The sequence below is a fragment of the Stigmatopora argus genome, chromosome 6 (assembly GCF_051989625.1).
Source record: "Stigmatopora argus isolate UIUO_Sarg chromosome 6, RoL_Sarg_1.0, whole genome shotgun sequence".
In the NCBI taxonomy this organism is placed as follows: domain Eukaryota; kingdom Metazoa; phylum Chordata; class Actinopteri; order Syngnathiformes; family Syngnathidae; genus Stigmatopora; species Stigmatopora argus.
The window spans coordinates 8,720,362-8,744,611 of NC_135392.1; the positions used below are offsets into that span (position 1 = coordinate 8,720,362).

Here is a 24,250-nt window from a genome sequence, read left to right on the forward strand (position 1 = left end):
CTGTCAACCTCTGCCGATAACTGCCCTTATAAATGATTATGATTCCCCTTACAAACCCCCCAAAAACCTTACAAACACCGTACAACTCGTACGGTGTTTGTAAGGTTTTTGGGGGGTTTGTAAGGGGAATCATAATCATTTATAAGGGCAGTTATCGGCAGAGGTTGACAGGTATGCAATTGAGTCATTCGGACATTTTCCTAACTTCCGACACTGCGTCTGCTAAAGTTCCTTTCCAGGTTTGCCCACCCAAAAATGGCTCTAATAAGTCTACAAACCCCTGTAAAAATGCCACTCTATTGTATAAAAAGAAAAAAAAAGAAAAAAAGAACTTTTCCCACTGTTAACCTCCACACACCGTCTGATGGCAATTACTGTTTGTATTTGCCTGATATTCTTGTAGTTTCTTTTCAAAATCATTAAGGCCAAAACTTTACTTGTTTTAAAAGGGAGGGAGTGCACACCTTCTCAATTACTGTTTCAGATTTTCCTGACAAGAATTTCCAAAAGCACTAAATGTACCTTAGAACACAGTGATGCCAGTCATGGTCAAGTAGAAGAAAATATGGCACAAAAGTGATTTTTAAGAGAAGTGAACATAAATCGGTGAGAGGAACAGAGGGAGATAAAAACAGCAACATTGTTGGTGTTGCACGAGTTTCTGGCAAGTCAGATCTGTAGCCCGCATGCGATTTGCATATTTTCTTTTTTGTATATATAAAAGTTTTTTTTGTTGTTGTTTAGGATCGTCCTTCTATTCTCTATGTTTCTTGCATTTTTTAGCATCATGAGTTTGAGCCTGTCCGAGCTGACTTTGGCCAAAAGGAAAGTTACACTCTGTCGTGGCTGGGAGTAAGCCAAGCAAATATTTTTAACAAAGGTTTCGCTGTCCCACAAGTCTTGGGAAGATCATTTTCTTTCTCCTTTCTATTTACACATACAGGGCAAGTGTAGCCTCTTTCTAGCCAGTGTGAGCTCCACTGGTGCAGGCACAAGATTTGTTTGAAAACACTCAAGAGTATTTTGTGCACCGCGAAAAAGAAAAAAAAAGGAAGCAATGCTAAGTAGAAGACAAGAGTACAATGAAAAACAAACAAACAAAACCATTGACAACTTCATTAGCTCGACTCTCCCAAAATCTGTGAGATATCTCTTGAGGTAATCATTGAAGTATGACTAATTAGACAGCAATAAATACCAACATGAATACAAATATTACATAAGTAAAAACTGAAGCAAATGCTATAGCAAAAAATTTAAGCTAAAAGAGGTAGTTTTTTTTTTTCAATTAGGTTGACTATGGTGTACATCCATTGTGGACACTCCACATCTGAAGAACTACATTAGGTTGGTTCCATTACAATCCCTGTCGTAAATGCGGGAACGAAAACACGAGAACAAGTGGGAGGGGAAGACTTTTACAAGTGTGTTACTGACAGGATTTGTAATAGTGAGAACTATATGAAGACTGTTTCAAAAGAGCAAAATGTGAACCGTAAAGCTTGCTGGTGATCGTGTACCAAAATGTCCCAACGTATATTACAGGAATTATTTGACGTCGCCAATGTTGAGCCGAGCGCAAAAAGACGGACGCACGTCATCTGTTGCGGATCTGTCACAGAACGATTTACCGAGTCTAGTATTCTAACGACTACAAAGATACAAAGGTTTGAAGCAGCTTTTTTAAAGGTGAAAACAAACAAACAGGAAACTCTTGTGTTGATATGAGGGTATCAAAGATATGTACAATGTGACTTAGTAATAAATGCCAACTTTGACATTACTTAATCTTCTAGAACAGGGGTCATCAACGTGATGCCTGCGAGAACGTGGCAGGCCCAGAGTACCACATGAGTGTCTTGCGGACCAAAAATACTGTTGCTCACCCGTGACTGAACGTTGTTCATTCTAGGAATGTTGTAGAAGTTATAACTTGAAAATGTAAACACTGGCGGATTATAGAAATAGTCTTGAGTATTGGTATTTGTCTCTTTTGTAGTGTAGTGATGAGCCAAAAACAGATAAGTGTCTTCACATAAATAAATACAATGACTAATAATGTAGAATAAAACGATTAAATGTTTTTGGAGCAAACTAGTGGTGTCAAAAGTGTGCATGAAACTGGTAGCCCTTTGTATTAATCAGTAATCAAGAAATAGCTTTGACTTTCAAAAAGGCCGGTGACCCCTGGTCTAGAATTTTCCCGTTCAGTTACAGAAATACCCAACCGATGAGCCTTCTAACCCTGTTCTTGAGTGGCGGGACGTCACCCCGTGGCACTTACACATTCCAAACAGACATACCTACAAAGTAGTATTACGGCTGCACTGAAAAGAATCTAAAGAATTACGCCCGAGGTTTAGATGAATTAAGTTGTGATCTTAAGGGGGAACAAATAACACTACCCGAGAAAAGCCATATTTTGACTTATATGCAATCCTATATGAAGTGAATATCGAAACTCCCACAACAATGACACTCGAGAATGCTAATATCATTAATAATACTTTAAAATAAGCAAACAATAAAACTACCACTAACCTGGCTACATATTCTTGCTTATAATAAATTCTTAGTTGAATATGCCATCATAAAATAATTTTGTCTTTTCAGTGTCGCCTAAATACACCTTGGGAAGAATCAACACTGCAATTCAATATCTCACCTCAACAACAGAACAACACCAGAATCAAGGCTACAGTACATACAGACCCACGTATGTAGAAAACCCTCAAAAGGTCAATGTTGAGTTAAAAAAAAGAGAGCAATTGAAAAGAAAAGCACACTATACGTCCATTATCTGTCCTGACATACCCTAAACGAGTGGTACTGCCTCAAGACAATAGATCGTCACATTTGTGGATATGAACGTACTATGAGTACATAGATTTGCATACTGTATTGGAGATAATTTGTGAATGAATATAAAGTCTTTACATTAAGAGGGAATCATCGTGTACTGTATTCCCATCTGGTTAGTTTGGCACAAGTTACCAACAGTAAAAATTAGACTAAAGCCACAGTGACGGAGAATGGTCCTGCTGGTGAGTCAGTTTAGGCTGCACAGCTTAAAGCAAGTATGCTCTAAGAAGAGTATTAACGAGGAGCAGCATGATGGATCCAAGAGTCGCCCTGAGATGATGTCACTGGAAGCAAAATAGGTCTGGCACAGGAAGCCTGCATAGCCAATCACAAAAATCTCTTCGCAGATGTCAACAATTGCTCGAGACAAAACTCTGGCAAAGTAGTCCGAATGCCACATTGCGGCCTGAAGGCCTCTTATTAAAATAGACTAGACTTGACGGAAAAGGGACTTGCGCTAATTTGACGCACTAAGAACATGTCGGTCAACCGATATTTTAGATGTACATGCAACATTCTTAAAACTTTAAAATACAATAATGATCTCATGCACACCTTCCTCCAATTACACATAAGGTTGTTGACGTGAAGATCACATTATCAACCAACGAACCAACCAACACATCAGTTTAGCACAATTTTAACAAATGAGCAAGAGACCACCCACTTAACTCCTTTTAACTACTTTCTTTAAGAGTTCTAACGCCGTCAAATGTTCGTGTTGGACTTGGCATAAGAACAGTCCGCTGACAATATCAGGCTCGATGCTTCACAACTATGAATTGCTCAAATAAGTCAATGACCAAACAGTTGAAAGACAAATGAGCCCAGATAATTATTATCAAATAGAATCTCAATCCATAAAATTCAACAGGGCAATAATCTATATATAGCATCTTATTATACATCAGTTTAAATTACCTTTCAAATTCTCCCGCGTTATTTTCATTTTTACATTTGCTTCACAAAGGTACAAAATCATTTTGCATTTTGTTTTCTCAACATAAAAAATAAATTAATTTTAATCTTAAAACTGTTAAACTTGGGGGGTTAATACGTATTCAGATTTATTTTTACATTACGACTTTTTCTTATTTTCTCCTCTCAAACAGACTAATACAATTCTACAATGACGACTTGCCCAAAAAAAAAATCAGATATTTCCGATTTTTTTCATAACAGCTTTACACGACCATCTTAATATTACATATCTATTCTCTTTTTAACCTTACAATTAGTGTATTCTTCGCTGTGTACCTGGCCAGCTTCTTTAATGTTATTCATGTTAAAATATTTAACAGGTCCAACGTTATTCAAAGTTCAGTTTTAGATATTTAAGAGCATAACCTGTATGTACAAGGTCCAACTATGGAAATAGCATCCCTGGTCTACCTCTACGTTGAGATATTAATGTTGTGAAAATTAAATCTTTAGGCAACACAGCCAGTGGGGGCTGCACAGTATGCATGAGACTACAGGGGGCCCGAGAGAGGGGCTGGCCACCATCATGACCAACCCCGAGTGCTCCTAGACATTCTAGAAAATTCACTTTTCAGTCAGAAATAAAAAGGTGGTATAAGTACATAGTTGTGAAGCGGCTTGTAAAGCGCACGCAGTAACAATTCTTGGAATTGTTTTAGAAAATGTGTTGACTTAAAAAATAATAATAATAAATTCCGGAGCCTTTTTGACACAAATTCCAAATACGGTATGCAGCTATATATTAATAAGTCAGGTCTCCTACATAATGCACTATTCCAGTTAGAGTCGGCATTCAGCCCTTTAAAATCTGTGATATATAGTATATAGTTTGAATAAATGGTGATATAACAGTGCTTAGGATACACATGGTAGCAATGAGCTATTTACACGGAATGAGCTATATCAGAAGGGAAGATTCTAATGAAAGACAACCTAAAGCGCAATAAGCCATAATGTTGGCTCGGTTTGATTGACAGTTAGCAGTTAAAAATATAGCAGCTAACACATTTAGTGGCTAATACTCACCTCCCAAAACCTGGCAAACCAAACCCCAATCTGCTAAATGACAGACTACACTCTGCAACCTAAACCTAAATACTGACCGTTTTCCTTCATAGGCAGTGAAGCTAAGTCAGAAAAAAAATCATTTGCACGTCGCAGTATTCTGCGACGCTTGAGGACCATACCTTTGGTGTGAGATGAAAGGTTGGTACACACGCTTCCTGGGAGAGAAGCAGATGACCGTTAAAACAAAAATGATAACGATAATGCACAGGCACTGATATTGATCAAATAAAACGTTGTCCGTCCTGTATCTAAAGCATCCACAGAGGTGAGAGAAATATAAAACAACCCCAGTAAAAAAAGAGGTAGCTCAACGGAATGGCTAAATGAATAACTGAGTGTGGTTGTTGTGCACTGTGTAGGTGCACAATATGTCCAGGCATTTGAAGCAGCGCTGATTTAAATAGACAAAAAAAAAAAACACTGTCAAGAGGCAGAAGTATGCTTAGCTTAAATTGTACTGAATGTAGTTCCCTTGTTTACTGTCACTCAAACGTCTGCTTGCTCTCCATATGGATTCATTGAAGACCCGCACACACGCTCACACGCACACACTTGCTGTCCATCCAGGGTATCTTCCTCAACAGCCCCCCTCCACCCCCTCCGTTTTATACCCACATTGCCTCGGTCTGGTCTTAGGAGACCTCGCTGCCAAACACCTCCAAGACCAATGGGGTGAGCTGCATGCTGTGCTCGGGCTGGAAGGAGAGCGAGCGGTACTGTTTCGAGTGCTCCTCGTTCAGGCTGCGCAGGTCGGCCAGCTTCTGGATCATTTTGGCATAGAGCAGGCTTCCTCCGGGGTGGTTGAGCTGGATGTAGGCCTGCAGAGTTACTGACAGGCGGTCTTGGAGGGCTTCGATCCGTGTGTGGTCCTGAACTCCTGGGCGGTCTGTTGGGGAAAAAGATGGGTTGGTGTAGAACACAGGTGTCCAAACCGGTCCTCAAGGGCCACAGTGGGTGCAGATTTTCATTCCAACCGAAAAAAAGGATACATTTTCACCAATCTGGTGTTCCTTTAAAGTATAATCAGTTGATTGCAATGCATATTAATCAAATTATACATGTAAATATGAAATATTATAGCCAAAGGCAAATTTTAATCTTTATTACCTTCCATTAGTCATGTAAGCTTGGATAATGAGCAGCATGCAGTACCTGGAGAAAGCAAGCAGATGGCCATCAGCAGCACATGTTCCTCTTCGTGCAGGTTGAGCTTCTTGAGGCCCACCTGGAACTTAACCAACGGCTCCAGCAACTCCAGAGTGTGGCCAGCTACAGCACAGAGTAAACAGTAGCTCCCATTTAAACTGAATTTGGCATATTTTGATCATTTTCAAATCTGTGGTAACTACATCACAGTGTTCATTTTTGAAAGAAATTCAAGTTTTGCCACACTGCACAATATCACAGTGATATCCCAAACTGAAACCATGCCTACGGGGTAGTGTCAGTGTCATGTGTGTGTGCGCGCTGGGGGCATTTATAGGCTTACATCCAAAAGAGTTACTTTGTCTCACTGTGTGCTACTCCTGCAGTATGGCCTCAAGTAAAAAAAACAACAATGGTGGTGGAGGACTATTGTCACGTGTGTCTCAGTTTAGAGGTCAAGGGTTCAAATAAGGGCGCCTGTCTTTCAGTGTACACGGAGCCGTGCTTGCATGGGTTTTTTCTATCTCTGCGGGGTTCCTCCTAAATTACAATACATGCATGGTGGATTAATTGGAAACTGTCTGCAGGCATGAATGTGAGAATGAATGGTTGTACGAGGTGTACTTTTCTTCCTCCCCTAAGTGAACTTGGACAGACTCCAGTGTGCCCAAAACTCTAGTTAGGATAAGCCATCCAGAGAATTCATTGATGGATATATAAACTCGGATGCTGCTGACAATGCTGCACAAGTTTAATGTTTTTGGATTCTGCCAATAGATGTTCTGTATATGGCAGCACTTCTTTGAAGCGCCCGGGGGAGTCATATATTTACAAAAAAATGAGGCATGTGGAAAAGACAAACAGTACTAGTGTGATACAAAATACATATGCGGCAGCATTTTGACTGACCTTTAGTTACATCACTGATCTGGTATTTAAAGTCAGGTGCACCACAGCTCCAAGACATGTCTTCCAGGTTGAAGCTCTGATTGGAGCGTAGCATGATCACTTCGATGGCACTTGACTTTAGCAAGGCAATCTGATCCTCTGCAGTCAGCTCTCTGCAACAAAAAAAGTTAATATGTTAGCATACGTCTAATTGCAACTGTTAAACCTGAAGCAGAACAATTGTTCCAAATATAATCACACATTTAGCTCTCAGTGGTGCCTTGTGACCCATGCTTAATTGATTCCATTACAGGTAACAGGTTACTTTACAGGTGTCGTATCAAAGTCTGAATTTTTGTATCGTAACAACACTGAAGAATCCCTGTTTATCATCCATAACAATAGTCATTTACATCTGTTACGCATCACAAGATGCGAATCGTATAAAATTTCATAAACGCTTCAGGCATAGTCAATCAAACGCTGTCTTTAGCAAGGTTATAAAATGTGAGCAAATGCAACATAAGATAAGATCGGTGTGAAAATTTAGATATTTTAGATTAGAGGTGTGCCTTGAGGTTTTTGCAATGCAAAAAGTGTGCCGCAGCTCTGGCACAGGCATAGGTGAAATAACATTGCAAAAGGTAATCCAACCACATCCATCACTTGCAACCAATGCTGATGACAACTTTAAGGAAATACGGGCCGTAGCTCATTTTAACCTTGACTTTAGGGCAACCCCAAGATGTGACATTTCTTCCTACCAACACGTTGGTTTGTAAAGTGTGACAAGGGGAAGGTCACAGTATTTGAATCGTTACAGATGAGTTGGAGGCCTCGTGTCCTAATGACTGTCTATGAGCAATAAATTGAAAATACTTTTGGGGTCAAAGTATTAATAATAAGGGGCTGTGCGAACTGGGGGGAGAATAAATAAACTAAATAAATCATATTGGCGCTTTCTGGTTGTTTTAAAAAAATGCATCGAATTTCCTTTACGAATTGGAGCTCTGGGAACGTGACATTTAAGTTGCTTTAGGAAAATAATGTTTCCCTTCATCCATACAAAATTCCAAACCATTTCTTCAGTCCGTTGTGAGTTTGAGTTTCTCTAGAACATTAACTAATTTTTTTTTGTATGTTTATTTTTTTTTTACTAATGGAGAACTTCTACATGTGACGCACTTGGTTTTATGGGCTAGTTTGCTTACGTTTCTGCAGATACCATTTTCAAGAACAAATATATTTAGTACATAGAGCAAATTTACAAGCAGTTATTGATAAAAAATCTATAACAAATCCATAATCAATAAACTTGGGAAATTTATAATTTTAACTTTTCAAATGTGTGGTGCCTCGCGCAATCTTCATACTAGGTGGCAGCCATTTGCGGCTTCAGTTGCACCTTTATGTTGTATCACATCTTTTTTCGCTTCAGCTTGTATTGCGCTTCTCTGACCAACGCAGCATTTGACACCCTCACACAAACTTAGTAGTTATTGTAATGCTGGAAGACATTGTGTCAAGAGAGCACATTTTTGTACGCCTCCAATTCGCATTCTGTGAAATTCTTCTTTCTACCAGACTCCTTCATTCTTCAATTCTTGTGATCTGATTCTGCAGGGTTGAGGACACGAAGGCACATTGGACAATTAATATTGGGTCAAGCAAATTAAAAATTATTGCGTGACACTTAGAGGCTGAAGTTTTTATGATTCCAGTCCCCCCCATACAGTACACGACGCTTCGAATAGCTCATGATGGTGTCAGATTTGCATCTTTAAATGGGGGTGTGGACAGAGAGTGGCGCAATAATACGTGCACTCAATTCTACGCTGATTAGGGCGTGCAAAGGAAATGTTCTTCATACATCTGGATATTTTCCGTGTACGATGTTTTCGGGATTTGAGCACACGCCACAATCCACCAGACGTTATATGTCATGTAAAATGATGAATGTGACCAAGGTGGGCATCAGATCCAATCTCATCCAGCTTTTTTAATTTTATTTTCATTTTTCAGTTTAGCTACCAGCAAAGAAAACATGCGAGGAGACAGAGGAGTAGACTGTATAATTAATTACCTGAAGCCAGGGATCATCTTAGCAAAACCAATGACTTTCTGAATGCTGTAAGAGACCAGGTCTGCGAGATGTGGAAGCATGGAGAAGCTGGATGCTTCTTCTTCACTGGAATCAGGGCTGCTCCCTTGATCGTGGTACATCATCATCAAGTTGTTCAAGTTCATTTTGGTGTCGACTGATTCTGTAGGAAAACGGACCAAAAAAAAGTCTGATACAATAAGAAAATCTAAAAATAAAAATACTTCAAACTAAGTGAATGAACAGACGAGCATGAGTAACTGTGAGCAGAACGGAAGCATGGATGACAGCTTTGAAAAACACATCAAGCCCTTCAACATCACTGGGGTTATTTCCAGTCCATTTGCTGGCACGGCATGTAGGCCATGTGACCGTGCCTCTTGTTGTTTGCAGTGCATTAGTGACCAATGTATTAATGAACCAGTGTTTACAAGCGGGCGTAAGGTGTCTGCAGGATACGAGGACTTCAAAGAACCTCCTCAGTATTCCAAGTAAAACAGTACAACCAACTTATATAAGCCAATAAAATAAGAGGAAAAACAGGTGCTTCAAGTCAATTATGAATAGTACTCTTCTACTCTACTCTAAATAGTTTCTGTCAATATAAGTCCATGCTTTTTCTAATGACACCTGCAAGGGGATTTATGACGCTTTTTAATAAACATTTGCTACTAAAGGCAACTGTGTGTGGAGGTCTATTTGAATGATTTCACCCAGCAGCCAATGTTGATCTTGAGGGACATTTGCAGAGACCGAGCTTCTCACCGGGGGAGTGACTGAAGGAATCAGAGGACGCGTCCGACAGAGAGTGAAGGGAAGCGGCTCTGCTGGCGCTACGCGTCACCGGCCCCTCGCGCACAGGAGGCTATACATGGAGGGAGAGACGGATAGATTGAGGGAGAGGAGGAGGAGAGAGCATAATAGAATATTAGTGGTTTGTCTAGTAAACAAATGAGTCCTTGAATGAAATAAAAAATATTGGGTTGATGACTTTGATATTTTTCCCTAGTAATGCTTACTAACGAGGTAGCTTCTAAGAATCTCAGACCCCGAGATCTGTTCCACAAATAACTCACTGAAAATGGAACACTGCAATTTTCAAACGACCTGATCATTTTAAAACGTTACCAGATGTATATAAATAAATTATTTCATACTGCAATTTGAAGTATTTTAGTATTGTGGGAATGTATTAACATGGCCAGTGTCTTTCATATAAATGACTACCACTTATACCAATAATATTAATGTAAAAAAAAAAAGATCAGAGCTCATTTGAGCAAATTTGGTCATTTATAGGTGTGCTTCAAACTGTTTGGCGTATAAGGTTTTTTCAGGTAAGGAGCTCCATGCAATATTTAGTTAGGTACATGGTAAAAGCAATATCTGTAGTGACTACGCTGTTGGTGTATTGGAGAATGTGACACAAACCCGAAAGCGGCAGAAGTCAGAGTAGGAGTCGTCGAATGTTTTGTGGTGGGCTTCCACCAGTGTGGCGATGACTTGACTCTGTTCGTCAGTCAGTCGAGGTCGCCGTGCCTCTCTCTCTGCTTCGCGTTGGGCCTCTTCGTCCTTACGCCGCTGAATGAGGTCCTTCTTCCTCTGCACTTCTTCGTCTGTCAGGATGACTGTGGTGTGGGGGGGAAAAGCGAAGAAACAAAGTCTCTAGTTTGTATGTTTTTTGTCTTCCTCTTTTTTAAGACAATTAACTAATGCATAGGAAAGGGGTCATTATGTTTGTGTGTGACTAATTTTGTATTGTGATGACAGCTATGTCAATATAGCAATGGGCGGGGGTGTTGTTGTTCTCTAGAGGAAGAGAATGGGAGGGGACCTGTCCACATTGGGACCCCTGCTGCACTGAACAACTGAGAACATTGTCTTTGTTCTGTGGGCTCCTTGTTGTTCCAGCCACTGAATTAGCTCTCAGAGAGCCAGAGAGAGCCAGAGTCAGCAAGCTGGTTGTCAATAACATGAAACTACACCCCCTCCCCACCTCTTTTTTTTTTCTTTTTCAAAACACAACAAAATAGAGGGACATAGGCAAGGCATGAACATCCTTCACCAATCAGATGCGTCTGTTGGCCCTTAGGTGTGCATGCATTGTCCACAAGATGCAAGCGAAACAATTGTGTCGAATCGCCGAGCACTTATAGCACAGATATTATCGACACTTCACAGAAAATCACCGCCAGGCATTGAATGAGATCGGCACTGTGAAAGACCATCCACTTTGCATACAAACTATTGGTGGTGTATTACATTGCATGCAAATCATTGTTCTCTGAGTGCCCTCCCTGGTGACAAAAATATAACTCGTCGCCAATGCTCTTTCATTCTCTTCATTGAACGTGTGACAATCAAACATACACGTTATTAAAAGTTCCTACTTGCCACCGGCTCGCCTGTTCTGTTCCGCTTTGTCACTCGCATCCTTTATCTCATTCTCTCTAACTGCGTATTTAGACTTGCTTTCCAACAGCATCGTTTAGGCGGGTTTAATTTAATAATAAACAATGAAACAAATCAATACGCCCTCCACACCCAGTGTTTCAGCTACCGTGGCTCTCTTTTCTTGCTATATTGTTATAACTAAAATAAAAATGGTGTATTCATACAATATGGTACGATTTTGAACATTGAAAATCACATTCTCATCATCAAAAGAAGAAAATCTTTTGAATCTTGAGATTTGCGGCATTCGGCAAAAAATGGAAGCCTTGCTTATCTTCTTCACCCAATGGGGGAGCAGCGACGCAACGGTGACACACTGAAAACGTGTACTGTGTAACTACACACACTGATTATAATGGATGTCAATTCACTTGGCAAAACCACTACTCTTTTGGAGCTCCTTAACAAATGACATAAGAATTTTGGAAAAATATGGACAATGTGCTGAAAATGTATATACTTCTGTTTGATATTCCATTCAGAATCTTCAAAAAAAAAAGGGGAGGAGGGGTCCTCATAAATTTTAAATCTTTACAATGCGGGCTGACTCCACTAGTTCAAACATGTCAACAATCTAATGGGGTCAAAATCCCAGCGATACTTGACCCAAGTCTAAATATAACGTAATATTTGGAGGAGAAAATGTTTATTTTAAAACAAATGATTTTTGTCCAAAGTTATCTTGGCAATGTAAGATTAAACTTATAACCATACCGTGTAATTATTATTAGTGTGACCAATTGTGCAATAAATACAAATGACAAATTTGCGATTATGTAACTGAAGAAAACAATGGCAGAGTTGTGCGATAATATCAAATAATTATTTCCAGTGAGAGCAAAACAGTTTAAGAATCTCTGATGAAAGCTGTATGAGGTTTCCTCGAGGAACACATTGATGCTTTGTACTACAAAAGATGGAACAAAGACCTCATGCACAATAGCCACTGTGAATATAAGACATTATAAGACATAACATAATATACTTGCATGTACTTTAACACAATACATTGCAACTATCTGGATAAGCAGCCATACTTACACTCTTTCATCATTCCTATGTCCACACATCGTTTAAGTCGGCATGCCTGGCAGTGGCGTCTGTTGTCCTTAGTGATAGTGCAACTACCGTTAAAGGGACATGTGAAGGAGGCCTTGCGTTTCATACTGCGCCTGAATCAAGAGGAAAAAAATTGTCAGTTAGTATAGCTTAAGCAATAAAATACAGTCAGAGGACATGAATGACTTAAGTTATTTAATGCTCCAGGAATTCATGTAAGTTACATCAAGATGCATATTAAATAGAAATTGTGCTTGCCCAAACATGTTAGAATGGAAACGTTTACAGACAAGACAAGGTGAACATTACATAGTTAATATCATAGTTTGAGTTTCAAAACCTAATTAGCATTAAATTATGAATGCTAAGAAATCCAAAGGATAATGCAAATAGCGAGGTATTGTAAGAGAGCGGCTTGTTGGTCGTTGAATCAACGAACAAATATTGCACCGACAGACACATTCTTCAATAGGTTCAAATGGAGGCCAATTGAGCGAAGAGGACTTAACACATTTAATAAAAACATGTCAGAGCAGAGCAAAAAAAATGAGTCTGTCAAAATGCTGATTTGGTTGGGATGATCATGCCAACCTGTGCACGGCACACTAAGAATTTTGAAAATCTGAAAATGTGTACTAGAAAACACTATTTGGAGTTTTCAAGTTCTCCTTATGCAAGCATGAATTTTCTCCAGGTACTCCAGTTTCCTCCCACATCCCAAACACTTTACATTGGCCCTCAGTATGAGTGTGAGCGTAAATGTTTGGGTGTCTTCTTGTGCCCTGCGATTGGATGGCAACCAATTCAGGCTGTGCCCCGCCTACTGCCCACAGTTGGCTGGGACAGGCTCCAGCACCCTGCATGATACCTTTGAGGATAAGCGCTACGGAAACTGAATGAAATGAACAAATACAATTGTTGTGGAGGAATTTCAAAATATTTTTAGTCTTCATTATTTTTATTTTAATATTCTTGATTTTTTTAAATTTTATTCTGCAACACGTCAGATAGTACTTGTCATATATGTAACGCAAGCTATTTTTTTTCTCCAGCATTCAAAGACCCATGGTTAAATATACACATAAGAATGGGAAATAATGTATTTCCTGTACTTTCCAGACAGAAATATAAAACGCAATAAGCTCTACCTGCTGTTGGGTATTAGTGTCTACACCGATGGTGTTTTGAATGTGTTCTTATGTAACTAAATAGTGTGAGCGTATGTGTGCGTGGGTTCGCGCGTGTGAGGGAATGAGTAGGGGAGGGGGTCACTTTTCATAGGCCGGACCTGTGCATGCATACTAATGCTTATGTGAAGCAATGTGTTTTTTTCAGCAGGATAGTAAAACTGTCGCGCAAAGCACAAACTAAGCGCATGTACTTAACTATGTAGACCATGTGCATCCGCTTACATCAGCTCGTCGGCATGTTGTCAATGTCACCGGCCAGTGGGGCATGCGTTTATCTACCTGAAAAAACCCTTGCAGCCCTCGCAGGTCATGGCGTTGAAGTGAAAGCCGGTGGCTTTGTCGCCACACACACCACAGATTCGAGGCACATTCCTGTCAAACTCGTCAGGGGCCAGGTTGGATGTACTCACAACAGTGGGCTCCATTACTGAACACAGGGGGAGAGAGAGCAGACGGAAAATGTGAAGTACATTTGTAACCGACTGCTTTATATTTTTGCCAAAAGGGATTGGAGTAGGCAGAGGGAACCAAAATCTACAATTAACAGAAAACCTTATGAGAATACGAGTGTAGTTTAGAGGGTGTCAAAATTAACACAAACAATGCTACATTAATCTGAGGTAGTATACCTCCTTTCAATACTTGCCATATTTTGTTCATGAAATATTTCTTTTAAAATGATTGTGGTTGATAAACAAACACTTTTGTTTCCCTGAAGGAAATGATTGTACATTTTCAACAAAAAGATACACAGAGATTAAAAAAAAAAAATAGTTACACAACTTCTCCACACACACAAACTGACATTGCGTTTTATCTGTCATCTGTTTTCATACTAAACGTTAGAAACAAATTCCTGTCACGGTTCTCCCTGCAATCCAGATGATGTCCCATCCAGAAAGAAACCTCAAGTTTCCAGTTTGTCCTTTGTGAAATGAATTCAATGTTCAACTTCTTTTGAAAAGAATTCAGAGTAATACGCATCCAGTGGAAAATTCCTGTTCAATTCCAAATATGTGCGCTATATTTGTTTGTCCCCAGCACTTGGGCATTTATTTCAATAAATAGCCTTGTGAAGGGTACACAAAGGCTTGTCACCACGAGGCCAGCATCCTCAAAAACAAATCCGCACTGTCCTTCCCACAAAGAGCCTTTCTTAGTAGTTTCTTTGCTTCTACTGCTGAGTGAAAGTAGGCGAGGAGCTTGAGGAAATGACAAGAAAAGGGAAAGGAGTGTACCCAAACTAGACAAACATCGACAAAGCCACTTATCAACTGCAGGAGGGGTATACACAGCTACCGAATCATTTCAAATGTTTGTAAAAATGACTCAAATACGCATATTAATGTGTACCCAACAGAACATATTTGGAAGTTTTTTACTGAGCCACGCCCATGTTAACAACATGCCGTTCAAATCGTAAAAAGTCAAGCACAAGCAACGCAACTGCCTCGCTGCTCCAGGCGTCACGTGGCGCAGGCCTGTGCAGCAAGTTGCGATTATGGATCAAAACATCACAAGTTAAAGCACAAACAATATTGGGAAAGCGGAGAGTGAGCAGAGCTCTGCACATCTTAACATTGGCGCAGCCAAAAACAAATATTTGACGAGCGAAGGAGCAAAAATAAACTAAAAAACTGTAAACTACTGACAGATTGCTGATGGAAAACGTCTGTTTCTTCCTGAAAACATGAGCTTAGTCAAGTTAATGGAGAGGAAACACAAATCTCACTTTTTAATTATGCAAATAAGTTACAACATAGTATAAAGAAGGGTGCCTTACTTCTTCACCATGACTCTTATTTCAGCCATTTCTCAAAACTAGTGCTTTTCTCAAAGCCACCATTTCACTCGTTAGTAAGAACAAAGGTCAACAGAATGCAGCAATGCAATCAGTCGTGTAGCAGAGATGTTAACGTCATCTTTTCATCGTTAGGATATCATGTCACATTCCAAAATAATTAATAAACAAACAACTAGATGACAGTGGTGAGACGTTTACATACCTGTCAGTAACCCTTAAACTAATTTTAAACTCATTCCTACCGAATATTTTCAGAAATGCCAGATGTGTGTGGGTATTATACGAAGCGTAAATGACATGAATCGCAACGTGAGATTCACCGTGCGTGGCGACGTTTGTACATTGCAGTTTGGATGAGGGATATCTCATTTAGTTGCACTTGCAACGCATTCGATTGGACGAAAATATTCCCTCAATTAGTAATAGATTTCTTGTCCCCGGAAACAAAAAAAACCTGAGTGGCCTCTGCTGCTAAAAATTACAATTAAAAAACACCGATGCATGCTAAATTGATTTTTTACAAGACCACTGTGACAATACATGGACCTCATATCCATGGTGACGCTACAGTGATATAGTCCATCACCCCACAAAAATAAAGTCATGTGCAAGTCAGCTACTCCAAGCAAACATGCTTATTCAACTTCCAACATCCCTGACTAATGAGTGAAACCCCCCCTTCGTGCTTCCATTGAGTTTTGACAGGCTATTACACTAAACGCAAGGCTTTATTGGGAGAGGTGCTAAATAATTCAGCACGTTATTAGACCCGATCTGTACTCCTTTCTGTTTTAGAAACGCAATACAGCAAACAGCTGAGAGCTATGGTTTTACGCTGACTTACCACTCTTGAATAATATGCATTGTACTTCTAACTGTCAGCAGTATCAATCACACTTGCCAGTGTCAGAATAACTATGACACTAACAGAGGTGTTAGTATATTCCTCCTGCTGGTTGGTTTATAAAAGCCAAATATGTCATTCATTGATTTCATTTTATTATATTAAGGGTAGCGGATGTAGCTTCAAAATTATATCACAGTATTTAAGATAAATGTGCAATTACAGTATCTTTCACAATATGTGGATAGAATTATAAATATATATATATATATATATATATATATATATATAAATAAATAAATAATATAGATTTAGATATGTAGTTTCTGCTTTGGTTAAACAGCATTTTTCTTGCACACAATATTAACCCTCTAGGATTAACGCAATTACACTGCAATGTAAATAATGCAAATCTAGTGCAATGGCTAACTGAAAAAGAAATAGAAACAAAGATTGGCCAAGTATTGAGTGTTTAACTTAAGTAAAATGCAACATAAGTTTAAAACTTCACAAATTTTAAATTGATTTAAAAAAATTTTTTTTTTAAATGTTTGCATCTCACAGCAAGAAACAGCAAGATGTCTAAGAAAGGTTTCGCCTGTAATACAAAAAATCCATTGCACCATTCTCAAATTCAACGAGTAGTAAATTTGATGTACGTACATGACTTTGTAAAAAGACTTCATAGCTCTACCCTGGGTTTACCAAATATAGAGATATTAAGGATAAACATGTGCAGTGCAGAGAATTAGCAGGAGCCCACTTTCTTTTCTGCCTGTTGCAATCTTACAAATTGTTGCCACTGACAACTCAGAATTGAAACACTACCTAAGATGCAATTGGTCACAAATGTGCTCTGCCACGCAGGCATTTCTCATCATCTTCCCTTTGAATGACCGCTTACTGCAGTCAGGGAGGCAAAACATCAACCCACAGGAGAGCATAGTTAAGTGCGGTGCGGAAGGAGAGAGGGATTTATGAGCAAAGCGGACCGTAGAAGCGATAAGTTGGTGGCGAGAGAGAGAGAGAAGGTAGTGGGGGGCGAATAATGGTTGTGATGGGATCGGGGAAAGTTATAGCAAATGAGGCAGGGGGTAACCTCTGTGAATTTCTGGGTCACATAGCCTAAGTGTTCCTTTCTGTTGCGAGACAGAGAAGGCTAGAATTAAGCGCTGGCACAGAAACATGGACCAGACAAGACATCAACACAAATGTGCCCATTTTTGAAATCTAGGAAGCAGGCTAAATATACACATTCAAGAGATACTCTAAATACAGGCCAAATATAAATTTCTTTCATCCCTTCTGTCTCCTCATCTTGGCAGGGATCAAGGGGAAAACACGTGATTGACTTTTTTTTTTGGTGCAGTGGCATTTTTGTACAATTAAAGATGAGAAATACTTTTAACAAGACATGTCTTATAATTTTAATACTTGTATTCCAAATTTAAAATTGAACTCTACCCCTTGCAGCGTTGCTTACCTTGAGAGAAGCACGTGCACTACTACAATAAAAAGACATCAGCAATAGAGCCCTGATTTGTCCATTTACCATGGCAACAGAGAGAAGTTAAATTACTGCTCCTGCTTAGAATTATCGCTTTGAGTGCAGGCGTGTAGTGACAATGAAAATATATCCTATAGCCATAATATCAAATTAAGGCCATAAGATGCTGGTTTAGACTCTAAATGGTGAGTAAAATTGTATTTGGCCATTAAATAATTATCACCAAGGACCTGGAGCATGACTGAGTGAGATTTGTAAGAAAGTGGGTAAAGTAAATAAGCCAGGTATATCATCCCTGATTTGCCAGGACAGTTCAATTGCACAAAGAAATGGGGTAAAGTGCGGGGTAAAGTGTTAAATTCCAAAATAAAAACTGAGGAATTCTAAAAGCACGGCATAAGAACGCCAAAAATTTCTGACATCTTTCCAAGGGACTAGTCAAAAATATGAATCTCATCCAGACCTAAACAGTAGTGAGAATGGGCCACAAAGCTCTGGATCGAGGCACTCTTTGACAGACTAATGAGCATCTCCTGTCTACATCATGTGAACGATCCCACAAATGGTGCCGAATGCGAGGCCAAAAATGTCCTTCGAAATGTGGGGAATTGAAGAAAAATAGAATGGAAAAAATATGGTAGGAAGTTGTTGAGAAAGAAGGGAGGAAAATGTACATTGTACTGTTTTAACACATACCGCGGGTGGGTCATCTTAAGTACAGACGACTCATAAAACAAATCAGATCTGGAGTTATCTGGGCTACTTAGAAAGGGGCCCTCCATGAAAATACATAGTATATGTGAATTTAGTCACATGTTAAAAGGTCAAACAGCACAAAAATAAAGGATGACGTAGAGAACACAAGCAGCTGTTTACAACGCGGCTCCAGATTCGTTTAGGAGCACCGCTTCCGTTAGCATAACAATTTAGGGCACAAGCAGAACCTTTAGGGTTGCAAACTGTAAATCAACTTGGAAAGTAGTTATACTTGTTTCATATCATCATCAATCGTGACCGGACGTTTCGTCGAAAGACGTTTGGTCGCCGGGTTTGCTCGCTGTCAAATTATGACAGAGAGTTTACTGTTGATAGTTTGATATTAGATATTTAGATAATTAAACTCACTTTCTCTCTCTCTCATGATTATAATTTTGAGAGCTGGTTTTAACAGTAACAACCCGGCGACCAAACGTCCGTTCTACCAAACGTCCGCACGACCAAACGTCCGGTCGACCAAACGTCTGGTCGACCAAACGTCCGGGGACCAAACGTCTTTCGACGAAACGTCCGAGTACCATCATCAATATGCAACAAACCACATCAATGATGGTGAAGTCGTACAAGCGCGAGATAGATTCCCACTCAGTGGCGGTGTGATTTTGAATGCGAATGGTTGTCGTCTCTGCATGTGCCCTACAGCTGACTGGTGACCGGTTTAGGGTTTAATCCACCTTTCGCCCAAACTCAAGTGGGATGGGCTCCAGCACCTCCAACCCAGACATGGATAGGCAGTGTTTAAAATGAATGAATGTTACCGCCCATCCTTAGAACTAATGTTGGAATGATTGATTTCCCCACACAGCAATCTGGAATCTTTTATTTTATTTATATCTGATATATAGACTACGTGTACTGGGCAAAAAGTACACACTGATAACCCGTCTTTGCTATTGTCATTTGTGAACAACAGTTATGTGAAACCTGGACTTTTTCCCCGATAGCCCTAAACGGTGGCGTAACTTTTAGTGTCAAAGGTTTATTTGATTTTACCATTTTTTTAATTGACAAACTTGCTGGTCACACACAATTTGCAGGTGGATGAAAAATATACTCCCATCGTTTCAAATTTTAGGGGCAAAATGCATTTGGTGGCTGTCTTGAGCCCTGTAAAATGTTCCAATTCTATTCTTCCAATATCTATAGCCAGCAGATGAATGTAGAACAACAATTGAAGCAAACGACAACAACGCAGCTGATAAAAAGGTTTGCAATGCAATGCAGTGAAACAACTGGTAGAGCTGACTAGTCCAGTCCTGTCCCTTCTCCCATGCACCCTTCCCTCTGCGGGTCTCTCTCATGCTTTTTTCCTACGATCACAGTCAGTATGTTACAGCAGCAGTAACAGCACATGACAAGGTGACCTGTGCCCCACACAGGATGGGCTAAACTTGGGTGGGAGGGGGGTTGGCGGGGGATCCCGTGTCCCATGTCTAACTTTATGGTCTCTGCACCACTCATTACCCTACCCAGGCCCCCGCTGCTGGCCGGCAAAGGGAAAGAGAGAGAGAGGCAGTGACGGCAGCCTGCCCCTTATGCTGGGCCCCTTACTGGACTCTAGAGCGGGAGAAAGGCAGAGAGAAGCCCACTCAACACATACACCGAGAGTCCTGTTTATGCCTTTGCTAAATTTGACAGGGAATGCACATTTTCAAGCACACGCGCTCATCAAACAAGGAGAGATAAACTGACATAACTGGAATGGCCACAAATGAGTAGGGGGGAAATGCTCGCACAAGTTAATCTTTTACAACTTTCAAAAATGTGCCCTCAATATAAATACTGGCCAACTATTGTTATCATTTATTGCATTTGCTTGAATTCAAATGAAAAACAATGTTTTTTTAAAATGGGAATATTAAACCGCCTTGCACCACTAACCTGTTCAATCGACGTCATTTTTTTTAAAAGTCACATTAAAAATATTGCATTTCAAAAACAACTCCTTCTTCTTGGGTTGCAGGTTCTCCATCTCCAACAGATGAAAGCTGGATGATGACTTTGAATTAGAAGCCACATAAGTTAATTGAGGACCTGTAAACTACTATATGGGGCCGGTACAGTACGTACAGTACAAGTGGATGTTTATGACTGAGTACAATGGCCTCTTTCTCCCTGTACATTACGCGCCAGGATGTAGCCATCAACTGCTACTGTCATGATATGATAGAAGAGGAGGGTATATCCATAGATATCACATATAAGAGGCTAAATGTCTAAAGGTGGAATGGGCAGTGTAAATAACTGGCGGCCAGCTTGCGTCGGTGGACCTCCACTGTGGGTTCTATTGTAGCAGATGCAGGAAGGGCATTTTTTTTCATTTTAATACTCGTATTTAGTTGACTTAGTGGCAGATTATTATTCTTTTTTTATTTGATTTATAACAAACCGTATTAAGGTGGCTATGATAAAGCTGGATATCGAAACTAAATATTCAGTCAATGTATTGCATTTCCGAAGTTTGTAACAAAGAATCCCTTAGAAAATCTGCTGACAATTACACAATTTATAATTATTTTAATGTATGCACTCCATTGGCTAAAATTTACCAGCAACGACGCAATTGTCGACTAATGACGAAGCCCATCCCCAGCGGCTCTCAGTACATATCAGACATATACACATAGGTATCTATGTATGGTTAACTAATTGGTCGTGCCATCTCCAACACACGCATCTTGCATGAAAATCGTGATGCAATTGCAGGTAAGCAAGTAAAAGAGATTTTTTATTTTAAAAACTTGACCACTTGATACAATGTACTATACAAATACATATCATCCACCTGAAATTCTATTTAATGGACTAGAAGATTCGCCATTGTCAACCTAAAGCAATGATATTGGAAATTAATTCGTTCATCATTTTCCACGCAGGAAATGAAGCAGACCATGTTAAAATATTGTGCATTCTATAAAGGGGTGAATAATAATAGGAAACAGATATACATTGTAAGAAATCATTTAGCTTAATCACTGGAAGGAATGTTAATAGGGAAAATTAGTTTTTACTGCCCTGGGGGATGTTGGCGACTGTGGTTATAGATTTAGATGAATACATTTTATCATTTTTTACATTATATGATCATATAGTGGCTCAGTATTCTTTCGCAATTCAAGTGAGGTAGTATGATGTAAAAATAAATACAAACTGAATATATCTAAATGAACGTATTATTATTTGTTTACATGTTTCGCTTGAGCGTGTTTAGATATGCACTGCCACAAGGATGCTAATTCTTAGCACGTGTGCCTATGGAATTTCCTATCGTATGCCAGCATTGAGGTAGCAGGTTATTTTATCGATGAAAGTATGATTAATGTAGAATGTTAAAAATAACTGTTGTGGCAAGAAAGAGCTTAAAGTCAGTTTTTAAGAATACTTGGTAATTACTAAAATGAATTGATAACCAAATTATTACTTAATGTGAAGTGAGTTCATTCACCAGCCATATTTCATATTTCATTATAATAATTATACAAGTGTAATTTTGACATTACATAGGACAAATAAATGTACTTTCTGTTCTTTTTGGGACTTTGTGATGTAATTTTCAAGGCAATAAATCAATGAAATCGGAGCACCACTACATTGTATGGCTTGTTTTTATTTCGGCTTATGTGTGATAGAAATGGCTCACCTGAGGATTTGGCATGCCCTTGAACACTGGCTGAGACTTGAAAGCTTTCCTCCGTTTATCCCAAGATGTTAATCCTGTTCAATAGAAAAGCAAAAAGGCATGTGGCAAGTCAGTGAAGGAGGCCTTAACCCACGGACCTGGCCAACATTTGCCGTTTATATAACGCCAAAAAAACTATGATCAACAGCGACATAACAAGCGCGATGTTTATCATCACAGGGCCAAATTGTCAAACGAAGTTGCGCAGTGATATTGATACATCGACAAGTTTATAAAACGCGACTGGCCTTCAAATTAGGCTGTCGTAAGGAGGAGACATTTCAATAAGTCCGTCTGGACTTTCGCACGTTGCTCTTGTGCAACGTGAGCGTTCAATCCTTGACAGTTTAACTCAACTTTCCCCCCCATGAAGACCCCACTTGCTTTTAATCCCTCTTTAGATCTCGTCCCCCGTGCGTGTCCACTACATGTTGACGGCCACTGTTTTGGAGTGACGGGGGCGGTTGTCTTGAGGGAAATTTTGCCAATGTGGAAAAGAAAAACACCGAAATCGCGCCCGCCCTTCCAGACGTCGGGCTGACGCGCACGCGGCGGCGGTGGTGGTGGAGGCGACGGCGGCGGCGCTGTTACTAGTGGCTAACGCTTTTAGCGTGGTTAGCAGCCTGCCTTCATTCCTCAAACGCGGCTGCAACTTCGCGCAGCTTTGAAGCGGGGAAACCATCGAGCGATCGCCCCAAAATCAAAGGCAAAGCTTTGGATGTGACACGAGAAAGCAAAACCCCTCAAACACGCGGAGAATAAATTCACACCTACTGTTGTAAGGCGACATATATCCTTGGCTCTTCTATAACCAAATAGATGGCCATTACTTTTTGTTATGCACCGCCTCCTCCTCCGAGCCTCTACGGGAAAGAGGGATTTCCTCCCCGCCCACATTCTGCGCGTAGCCAATCACGGCTAACTTTAGCGGCTCGGCCCTGATCTGGTTGGTGACACGCTGGCAAAGCAGGATGCTGATTGGCCTGTCGTCGTGTCCGTAAAGCAGAAACCCAGCCCTCCAAACAGGGGTGTGTCGTGACGTCAGAGGTAAGGAAGAGGTAAACAACTTTGACCGCGTGAGCTTAAAGCAACATGGTTTTGCCTCCAAACTGCGCGAATCGCTGGCAAAAACCCCCCGTTGCCTTGATCACCAGCACCTTACACTCAACAGAGCCCCAACCCCTACTGAGGCAGTTTATGAAATGCGGGCCGTTTTGTTTTCCTGCACCCAAATAGTCTTTGTTTGTAAAACGGCGGGTGTTCCGTGCGTGAATGCGTAAAACATAATCGTACCGTTGTCCGCCGTCGTCATCACAATGAAATGACGCCATTAGAGCCACATGCTCGCCCTGTTTTCATTAACGCGTCTCGCCTCATTGTTTGTTTGACATCCTCAAAATGTGTGCGGTCAGGCGTGAGGAGACGAGGGGTGTGTCTACTCTGCAGTGCACTGGTAGGCTGCGAGGCGATGTCGCTCGATCGGGTGCCATACATAATATAGCTCAATGCAAAAGCACACAGAGAGGACTGAAAAATAGATGAGTGGACAACGCCGATGCATGATTAGGATTGACGTGTTGACGCGCCTTCCTCCAATAAATATCGAGTCCACTGCGGCTGCACGCCTTAATCGTTCACGTGGCATTTGTACATCCACGCTCGTCTTGCACATGGGGGCCGGGGTAAATGGAGGAAATAGTGGTGGTGGTACAGTAGTATGTGTGTTTGGGTGTATGGAGGAGAGCTATGAAGGTCAGGGGTGTGTCTGTAATAAAAACATTGTGGAGGGGGACAGATAGGAAGGGCAGAGGGAAAGAGGGAGAAATGAGGGCCTCCCTCATCCGGCTTCATATATCCCTTTTCAACTAAAATTGTTTTCGGATTTCTGCT

At 40.3% G+C, this 24,250-nt stretch overlaps 1 protein-coding gene across 2 annotated transcripts; it reads right to left on the reverse strand.

The window, feature by feature from the left end:
* Nucleotides 1-130: 130 nt before the first annotated feature.
* On the reverse strand, nt 131-23,232 carry LOC144075572 (vitamin D3 receptor B). 2 transcript variants are annotated; one of them, XM_077602753.1, is made up of 10 exons: nt 23,135-23,232; nt 22,322-22,395; nt 14,029-14,176; nt 12,542-12,672; nt 10,478-10,674; nt 9,812-9,911; nt 9,029-9,209; nt 6,967-7,118; nt 6,064-6,180; nt 131-5,797 (listed from the first exon to the last, which is right to left on the reverse strand). In XM_077602753.1, exons 3-10 carry the CDS (start codon nt 14,172-14,174, stop codon nt 5,544-5,546), a joined length of 1,278 nt encoding a protein of 425 aa, XP_077458879.1. In that variant the 5' UTR covers nt 14,175-14,176; nt 22,322-22,395; nt 23,135-23,232; the 3' UTR covers nt 131-5,543. The 2 variants fall into 2 exon arrangements, with proteins under 2 accessions (XP_077458879.1, XP_077458880.1); XM_077602754.1 differs by lacking the exon at nt 23,135-23,232 and adding an exon at nt 22,745-23,099.
* Between the last annotated feature and the right edge of the window lie 1,018 nt (nt 23,233-24,250).